At 44.1% G+C, this 9,303-nt stretch overlaps 2 protein-coding genes across 3 annotated transcripts in view; both read right to left on the bottom strand.

Annotated features, from left to right (window-relative positions):
- Positions 1-53: 53 nt before the first annotated feature.
- On the bottom strand, positions 54-4,317 carry rsbn1 (round spermatid basic protein 1). The gene is made up of 7 exons (XM_088369641.1): positions 3,721-4,317; positions 2,455-3,074; positions 2,209-2,346; positions 1,863-2,005; positions 1,210-1,377; positions 1,020-1,128; positions 54-936 (listed from the first exon to the last, which is right to left on the bottom strand). Exons 1-7 carry the CDS (start codon positions 4,232-4,234, stop codon positions 517-519), a joined length of 2,112 nt encoding a protein of 703 aa, XP_088225767.1. The 5' UTR covers positions 4,235-4,317; the 3' UTR covers positions 54-516.
- A 419-nt stretch (positions 4,318-4,736) lies between these two features.
- The window catches only part of magi3a (membrane associated guanylate kinase, WW and PDZ domain containing 3a), a 56,140-nt gene continuing 51,573 nt past the window's right edge, over positions 4,737-9,303 (bottom strand). Inside the window, exons 18-22 of one of the 2 annotated variants that reach the window (XM_088369636.1) lie at positions 8,978-9,020; positions 8,715-8,852; positions 8,487-8,625; positions 8,203-8,275; positions 7,319-7,467 (exon numbers count right to left, since the gene is read on the bottom strand). In XM_088369636.1, the coding sequence (XP_088225762.1) occupies positions 8,223-8,275; positions 8,487-8,625; positions 8,715-8,852; positions 8,978-9,020 (373 nt within the window). In that variant the 3' untranslated portion in view covers positions 7,319-7,467; positions 8,203-8,222. Of the gene's footprint in view, positions 7,468-8,202; positions 8,276-8,486; positions 8,626-8,714; positions 8,853-8,977; positions 9,021-9,303 lie in introns of both variants that reach the window. The other variant, XM_088369634.1, reaches the window with a different exon arrangement.

The raw sequence follows: 9,303 nt of genomic DNA, 5'->3' as shown, positions 1-9,303 counted from the left end.
GACAAACTCCTCGACACTAAAATGAAGTATAACAACAATTTCCACTGACTAGATAGTATAAAATTTACATTTATTTAGAACAATCAATAGACAAATTAAATATTAAAGAGATGGGTCAAAAGTATAAAACGTCCCCAAAAAAATTCAAGTGCTAGTGTAAAATAAACAATTATAAATACGTACATCCATCCCAAAATGAAAAAAAAAAACCTTACGATTCATTGTAAAATCCAATCAATCGTCTTCACATCTATGGACAGTTTATAGTTGTCGATTAAGATGAGTCTAATTTCAAATGCGTACCAGTAGAAAGTACCAGGAGAAAACACAGACGCACGAAAGTGCCACACGGGAAGGCCGATGACCTCTTCTGTACTACAACACCGTGTTGCCCACAATCAAATCAAATATATTAAAATGCTCAAAACTGCCCTCATATATTTGATTTGAAGTATAGAGTGTCGATCAGTGGAAGATCGTCTCATCTAAAAGTAATCCCAACGGACCGATACCAAGTCAAAGTGGAAATTGTCTTACACGGTGAGGTAAGCAAGAGGATTCGACTGACTTTAGTGGCGGCAGAGGAGGCTTTTTCGAGGGTGTGGCTGGCTTTTTTAAGACCCGTTCTTCAGTCTTGGGAAACCCACCTTGTGGTCGGACAACGGGGGTGGCAAACTTGGCCAGGCTGGACGAGATGTGGCCTGAAAAGGAGCTAAGATCGCTGGGTCTCAGCTGCTCTTTGGCCTTCTCGTCCTTCTGGTAATGTTTGAGGCGGATGTGCCAGGCCAGGCTGCAGACCGCCGACACCGTTTTGAACTGGTGGATGACGTTCCGTGGAATGAAATAAATGTCGTCGTCGCAGAGCTGGGAGCGGATGTAACGGATGCCTTCTCTTCTCAACTGGTTGAGCTTGGCATCATCCAACCACTGAACACACTGTAAACATTTCACCCGATTAGACGAGTGGACCCTAAAAGCGCATGGTCGATACGGGGAATCCATCATGAAGACAAGACTACCTGAGAAACCGGAGGCTCGAACAGATCCAGCTGCAGTTGTTTCACAACTTCATTGAAGTCACCCGCATGGAAACACACAACATCTTTGGTGACACGAGGTTGATTATTCCTGTAGGGGAATAGATCCATTTTCATAAAAAAGTCCTACACACGATCAAGCACTTATTGTGACCAAAAGGTTCCTTCCCACCTCTCACCAAAGTGCACAGCTTTCAGCACTCCCACAGCAGCAGTACTTTGCCAGTCTGAGCTCTGGCCCACATGGTCAGCATGGGCCTTGGTGCGATCCTCAAACAGAACCTCTCTGGGTTCGCTCGCTCTCGGCAGGTAGTGCAAATTTTTGATCTCATTCATGGACCTGCATGAAAACAAGCCATCGTCCAAGTTGTCCACAAGAACACTAACTAAGAGGCTCTTGCAAAGGAGTAAAGTTGTCACGGAGCGGATGGAGCAGGGCGACCAAATGTAGCTTGGACCAGGGTTTATTGAAGGGAACTCAAAAGGCAAACTGACATGACTTAACAAACAATAACTTGACTTACTGACCGGGACGTGAAACAAGAAGACAGCAGGACATGACAACAGCAAGACAACAATGATCCAAAAGGGAGTGACACGCAGACAGGACTTAAATACGAGACAAGTAACGAGCGGAAGGTGACTGTGATTAGTACATGGTTTGTGAGTTGACACAGGAAGGGAGGGGCGAGTACACAGGAAGACAGAAACCATGACAACCTAGACACAAAGTAACACGGCTGGGGACGAGACATGACAAAAGTGAGGCTACATTCAAGTCTTGCTAGCACCATCAAGTTCCACGTTGAACATTGAGAAGTTTACCTGCGACGTTTCAAAGTTGAACTGGACCCGTCGGCAGTTGGCACCATTTGTTCTCCGGGTCTGACCCACATTATGGGCCCGTCGTCACTCTGTGAGCGGCAGTCCAGCTTCAGACTGGAGAGGCTTCCCCACGGAAGGGTCATCTAAGTCACAGATGTTGCCAATAAATGTAGGAGCCAACATCTGTGCATCAATTTTGCCTTGGAAATTGAAACCTTGTCTCTATTTTAATATATCAGGTCAAAACATCCACTTCACAATACAAGTTGTTGACACAGTGTATCAAAACAAAAGGACTCATATTTAGCCATTACTGTCCAATGTAGATTATGTGAAATAATGGAACCTTTAGTAATGGCGATTCCTCCAACATGTCAAGGAATTCTGGGAAATAGTCTCCCACTTCCTCATCTACGGCTCCCACCAAGCTGATTTGCCTCATGGGTCCGGCCCGGTAAGTTCCGCAACTGTATGTACGTTTGACCTAAGGAAGAAATGAATGCGACAGTGTCTTCTGCATGTAAAAATGTATTCTCAGAAAGTACAAAGCACTACTGTTGCCCAGCTGTCGCTTAGATTTTGACATACGTACCTGAGAGCGAAAGTTGTCAATTGTGGTCGTTTCAATGTCTTTCTTGCCCAGCATCTCCATTTTGACCGGTGTGTTGGGGAAGTTAAAGGCAAAGTAGTTGAGGAAATCTGGTAGGAAGGCGGCCGCACCGTGCACCACCGCTAAGGCGTACGAGGCAGCGCCGCTTTGCTTCTCAGCAAAAGCCAACTGAAGGAATTCCTGGGAGAAGCACTCCATCTGAGCTGGACTGAGGCAGGCCAGCTCGTCGGCGTAAGCGTGCAGAACCAACGCGCCGCCGTTGGCTTGCCTTTCCTCGTGCATAAAGCGACCGTAGGAGCCTGTTTGCAGGAAGGACCTGCGGATGTATTGGTCTTGATGAGATAGAAAGGGGGTGAGAGAATGGTTTGGAGGGTCTCTGCCTGGCTGGTCATGATGTTCTTCCTTGAAGTCACCACATGAGGCCGGATCGGAGTGAAATGAACCCAGTCCCGACTCCACGCATATTGTTTGAACAGATTTGTTGCTCATCTGTGGTACCTTTTTGCCGCTGCGCTCCTCCTCACGGTGCCTCTTTTTCTTCTTCTTTCGGATGGAGTTCTCCAGTGTCAGAGATGTCACATTGACTTTGTGGCACTTGGACTCTGCCCAGACAGGAACAGGGTGAAGTCAAGAGATGCAGGTGCAGGAATATGCTTTCACAAGGTAAATCACCACCAAAATAAATGACCACACTTTTATGAGCATGCATGGGCGGATCTATGTGGTGGCCAGGGCTGGCTTCCACCCCCTGCCCATGCACATATCTAGAAAAAAATATTTTCATACCTGTGACCGAGACCTACTCACGTTGTAATATAGGACTGTATAAGACTTTTAATTAAGACATGTCTGCCAGCTAACAGTAATTGGTGGTAATAAAACACAAAACTACAGTCATCTGCTGCATATTCATAGTTTGACACTCGTGGATTCACAATTTTTCTATTTTTAGTTTTGACTTTCTCAGTTTCTCTTCTGGGATTTTGGGGGAAAATATTAAATGTTTATCAATGGGTTCTATTTTTTCCAGGGTAATTAATTAAATAATTAATATTAATAATAGTTTTTTTATGGGGGGGGGGGGGGGGTGGCTGCCAGTTACTAATCTCAAAATTTCAAAGTTTAGAAAGACCGACATCCCAGAAACTTGATGGGTACCCTCCAATCCTACAAATAAATGTTGACAAACTCCAATAGACATGTGGGACCTTCACCCGAAAGCATTTGGTAAACATACAAAACTCCTACCTGTATTGCTCTTTATTTCTGCAAGTCCCACCTTTGCTAAGGTGTTTTCTTTCTTAATCTTCACCTTCAAGTGACCGTCCCTCGTTGAACCTTTGCACTCTGATTGTTTTGCAAGTGTGAAAGTGAAGAGGCTAGTTGGTTGGGAAGACGAACGTCCTTGCTTAGGATGATGCTCAGGTGCCTTCCTCGGCAAAGCAGGATATAGAGAAGGAGGAGGAGGAGGCAGGTTCTTCTTGACGAAATGATGCTGATGATGATGCTGATGATGGCTGCTATTGCCATGCTCACCCGCGCTCAAGTTGAGAGGATGGCCGTGCAGCTGATGCCACTTGGGGACACAGCGCTCCTGAGGATGGAGATTCACCTTTTGGTCTTGTTGCTTTGCACGTCTCTTGTCGAATAGGTCCCTCTTCTTGCGTCTCTTCTCTTCGCGCAATGGAGCTATCGTTTTATTTTCTTCTATTCTTATGCATAATGAGTCCGCTAATGTTGCCATTTTTAAAGCGTTTGACATGACATGACATGAAGCGTTTGCCGATCCTACTCTGCACGTACGCACGGTGCGGTTTAAAGGTACAGTTTTCTTTCCTTTGCGCACGCGTCGTATGTGTTGATGTCGAAAGGCACCGTGGGAGATGAAGTTCTTGTACTGCCTGCGTGCGTACACTCACGTTCGCATTTTCTGACGTCATTAAGCTTGATTCACCATTTCTGACGTCATTAAGCTTGAAACAGCACGCCCTGCCTAACTATTAAATAATTAACGGTTAATTCAGAATAAAACCAAACAGTTTCATACCATCCAAACATAGAAATTATTGAATAGAACAATTCATAAGATATAGTTAAGTGGACAGTAAATCAACTGCATTGTACTTTTAGGGCAGATAGTCGTGATCATGGGGTATTATTGAAAGTATTTTGTTTGACAAAATAAAGCTTTTCTTATCCTACTTAAAAATATGTCATGCCTGAACGTTTAGTACCACATTAACATAGCAACAAACACGTGCATGTTTATTCAGTAAACCTTTATTCATCAGTGCATGATCAGAATGCAAGATTATTTATTTTCACCAATTTTATATTTTTATCCTGTCAGTTCCCTTAGAAAAATAATGAAACAATTTACAGATGATAGTTTTTTCTGCATGAAGGCAAATATTTATACAGGTGCTGTACAATTTAAAAACATTTACAACTAACTGTGACGTTGAAACTTTAGATTTCGTATATGTGTTTGAGCGATACAAGGCCACAGTCTCATACATGGTAATGGAATGCACGGTAAACAGTACAGGGCTCCATCATATCAACAAACGAGAGGACAAAAAAAAAATGCAAGTGATGCTACAAACAGTTTGTTCTGTACATCCTTCGAAAGGCAGTCCGATGCTTCACATGGTAACAACAAGCATGAGAATTCAAATGTGCGAGCTATCAGCTCAAGAGCAGCAACATCAGTGCAGATTCGAATTCATACCAATAAAGACTATTTTAACTATATCGGCCACTTATGGACTTCCTATGATAAACTATGTGTCATTTTTCTACTCCCACTCGAGTCAATCTAAAAAAAAGTCATTGTTGAATCATTCACACCTTACTGAAAAGTTTCAAGTCCCTATTTCTGTGATAATAAATACTTTTTGACGACACATTGATAAATTCGAATTTGAATGAGCATCTCTAAAAACAATTGTGTATATAATTGATTTTAATTCTTAAGAATTTGATTAATAAATCCTGTTTTTGACTCAAGAAATTATGATGGGAGTAATTTTATGGCAAATAAAATGTAAGGTGAACAAAGACAACATTTAAATGCTTTTGTGTCCATATTTTTGATGATATCCATATATAAGCTTTGTTTAAGAATGCTAAAATCAGAGCTCTCACTTTTTTTTTTTTTACAATCAAGTTCTGTTAATACCATTCATCTAAAATCTGTGTGAGTATGTCATAAACACTTTGATAAGTAATGCTCAGTAAATTGAGTCAATGCTACAGCGACATGAAAAAGCTTGCAAACACACAATAGTCACAAGACCTTAAACACAGAGCTGCTAAGTCGACCCATAGGGATCACCGAATCGTAGAAATAGAATGTATAGATTGTACCTGTTCATCGACAATTTCAAAACCACATTTTCCCTTTGTGTGTTATCTGTGCCGATATATCCACTGTGAGCACAGGCAACATAAACAAATGCAGGCAGATTTCACTAGTTTACATTCGTCTCATTGCCAAAGCCGTTTTTTTTTCCTTGTCATACGCTTGTAGTTTGAAACCGTAAGTTATCGACACATTCTCTTCCTACCTTTAAGACCAGACAAGTGAAATGACTTAGCATGTGTCTACTGACAGTTACAATTTCAATAAATTACATTATTATTAACACAGATGAAACAAACACGATAAGCACAAGTATCCGGTCTGTTGTGTGTTCAAAAGCTTCATCAAAAAAGCCGTCAACACGTTGATAAGATGGTGAGAGTCGAAACCTCACATGCGTATGAAAGCAGTCAACTCATCAATGAAAAACAGCAAATGACTCATCCCAATACCAGAAATACATCCACAAGCGACGCAGAATCAACCAGCACAAGGTTGCGCTCTTCAACCTTCACAGTGACAAAATCAGATCCTTCATCCAAGTCTCACAGTGAACGGGGAAATGCTAAAGTTTCTTTCAAACCGGAGTCTGTTATGACTAGCAAAAAAAAAAAAACGATTCAAAAGCGGATTCCAGCATGCATGTGGGAACACCCATCAGGCCTAGCAAACTGGGTGCAAAGAAATCATCGTCCGTGACTGACACGCTGCTTTCTATGTTGTCTCCACCTGGGACTGTATCTTGCTAGGACTGGGAACCTTCCAGGGACCCGGTGTGATGGGAGGCTTCTTGTTGGTGGAGGTCCCGTTGCAGCCAGGGTCCTGGATGCTACTGCTGGACCCCCTGGGGTCCTTTTTACTCCCATCTTCAGGTAACCTGTGCGACCTACTCTCCTTCTCTTTTGCACTCCTGCGGTTCAGCGTGTCACCACCTGATCCTGACCGCTCCTCCCTGTGCACGTGCGACTTTTGGGCCACCGTCTCGTGTTCAGCCTTTTTGCCCTTCTTGTGGCGATCACTTTCCGTAGCGGCCCTCTCCTGCCAATGAGCAGGGGCCTCGTCCTTGTACCTTCGCCCTTCCCCGGGCGGTTGCTGGCCCGCTGGGCGGCGTGGGCTTTGCGGCTCCTCCTGGTTCTTTAAAGGCACGCCAGCGTCATGGTCCCTCTTGGAGCTCTTCTTTGGGCTAGAGGAGCGGTGGTCTCTCTTCCCTTCATGCTTTCGATCCCTGATCACGTCCTCAGAGGATCCCCGCTCTGCTTTTCTGGGGCTCCGGGAGCTGTTGGCAGGGTCTGCCGTGCTTTCAGTGGCTCTCTTGGGACTGGTAGCCTTGGAGTCACCCCGGCTTGTTTTCCTGATGTGGGTGGCGGGACTGGTGGTACGCTTGGTGGAAACCTGCTGTCCTCTTGATCTGTTAGCTTGACGCGCGTGCTCCCTCCCGGCGGCAGGCGAGCCGACTGACCGTAGCTCTGTTCTGGAGAACTCATCGAAGATGGTTACCGGGGGTGAGGATGGGGAGGCTTCCGGGGTTGAGATGGAGACAGAGGATGGAGAGGTCGGAGATGATAACTGCCCGTCACTTACGGAATGTTTGGGCAAGCTTGAGGTTGGAATGGTTACGTTGTCATTTGAACCTAGGAAACAAGGGGGTAACTTGAGACAATTTATGAGCAGAAAATTAAACACGTCCTTGACTGGGGTATTTTGCACACTGAAGGGAAAATAACGTTCATGCATCAGAGGTGCAATATTGTCATGGTAAAAACAAAAAGCGCTCAGCTTACTGCATGATAGCTTAGTAAAACTAAATCCTGCGTTGCAACATACTAATCTTGACCCATAGGCTGCTTTGGTCACTATGATTTTGCTTCTGAGCACAGCTGTGGCTGTACACAGAGCAAACAGAAAACAAATTGTTGCTAGAAATGAAATGTGCTCAATTTCCAGGAGCAGCAAATCATGAAAATTCCTCCTTTTGCAGCAAAGGCGTACCATTGAACACACCCTTGCTGACCAAGGTTTGCTTTTATAAAAATAAAATAACAATAATAACGCCACACTAATACGCTGATGACAAGGCAAGAGGTTTTTTTCCCCCCACCTCAGAGAAAGGCGTGTGTTCAGTGGCATCCGACATAACAACTTCCTAACTCCTGCAGGTCTGTTTGTTCTTCTAGGACTCACTGCTTTGGTTTCGCCATCCAAGTTCAGAACCTGTTTACATGTGCTGTCACATGCAACCGCTCTATTTATTTGAAGGCGGGCGAGAGGAAGGCGCAGAGAGCAACACTTAAATCTGGCAGCAGATGGATCACTCGGGAAGAAGGGAGAGGAGCACAAGGTTTTACCGCGGTTATTTAGGGACAGACCAAGAAAAGCAGTGAGGCCTTTAGTGATGCTCTGGTTTCATGTAGAAGCACAGGGTGGAAGAAGAGCTCAGACCTATAGGAGGAAGAGACAAATAGAAACAGACAGACAGCCGTGCCAATGGAAAAAAAACAGAGAAGGCAAGTCAGATATCGGCGCGTGAGAGTGCTTGCGAGCTCAAGATATAAGAGGCGAGAGAGAGAGAAAGCTTGTAACGCATGCATGAGAAGAAGAAGCGTACGGCCAATATCCAACACTTGAGATCCACGCTATGTGCGTCACTCACTGTGATCGGGAACCAAACCCTGGCCAGGTCGCAGCAACAGATGAACTTTATTGCCTCCCGCTTGGATCAGCTCGATGGCTCGAGTGTGAGTGATGCCCTGAGTGGCCTCACCATTGATCTCGACGATTTGATCGCCAACCTACCGAGCAGATTTAGGTTTTTTTTTTTTTTTTTTCATGAGAGACTTCGGAAGGTCTATTTATTTTTATCCAAATGGCAAAAACTCACACGTATCCTTCCATCTTTAATTGCAGGCCCGTCCTCAGCCAGGCGCAGGATAAACAAGCCCATGTTGTACTCTTTACCTCCCCTCAGACTGAAGCCGAAACCCCTCTGGCTACGATCCAGCTCCACCACAAAACAATCCTTTTGAAGAAAAATCAATTCAAAGCAATGCTAGAAATTCGGAATACAACAAACAGCATCTCAACAGCTGAGCAACCAAATAAAGAGGAGAAAGAGTCCCCAAAAAATTACAAATGCAGACTCACCTGCATGACGCCTGCCGTGTTGAGTGTTCCCATGTCACCATTCCTGCGCCAGAAAAATAAAAAACAATAAACACTTGAAGCTTGTGAAGTGAGTTTGGTTATTATCAAGAAACCTTTGATATATTGGTCCAAACAAATCGTTTAGTTGTGCTAGTCATTTCAAATGAACAGGAAACTGAAGGAATAAGGTCGGTCTCTTATTTTTTGGTTGTATTTATATGTCACATGACTGTTCTTCTACAATGAGGTGCCTCAAGATTCATCTGAATTCATACGCAATATTCTTTCCAGATTTTTTCCCCCCTAACACCTCAAGCATGGCGATT

Source organism: Syngnathus floridae, chromosome 2, assembly GCF_059516105.1.
Source record: "Syngnathus floridae isolate MCC-2025c chromosome 2, RoL_Sflo_1.0, whole genome shotgun sequence".
Classification (NCBI taxonomy): Eukaryota; Metazoa; Chordata; class Actinopteri; order Syngnathiformes; family Syngnathidae; genus Syngnathus; species Syngnathus floridae.
The sequence above is the reverse complement of the archived record's forward strand: the minus strand, read 5'-3'. Positions and strand labels throughout refer to the sequence as shown.

What these genes read in the sequence shown, in the direction of transcription:
- rsbn1 (XM_088369641.1), bottom strand. Translation starts at nt 4,234, where the DNA reads ATGTCAAACGCTTTAAAAATGGCAACATTAGCGGACTCATTATGCATA. An exon ending in TTGACAACTTTCGCTCTCAG is followed by an intron (nt 2,347 to 2,454) that starts GTACGTATGTCA and finishes TTTCTTCCTTAG; the next exon opens with GTCAAACGTACATACAGTTG. An exon ending in TCGAGCCTCCGGTTTCTCAG is followed by an intron (nt 937 to 1,019) that starts GTAGTCTTGTCT and finishes AAATGTTTACAG; the next exon opens with TGTGTTCAGTGGTTGGATGA.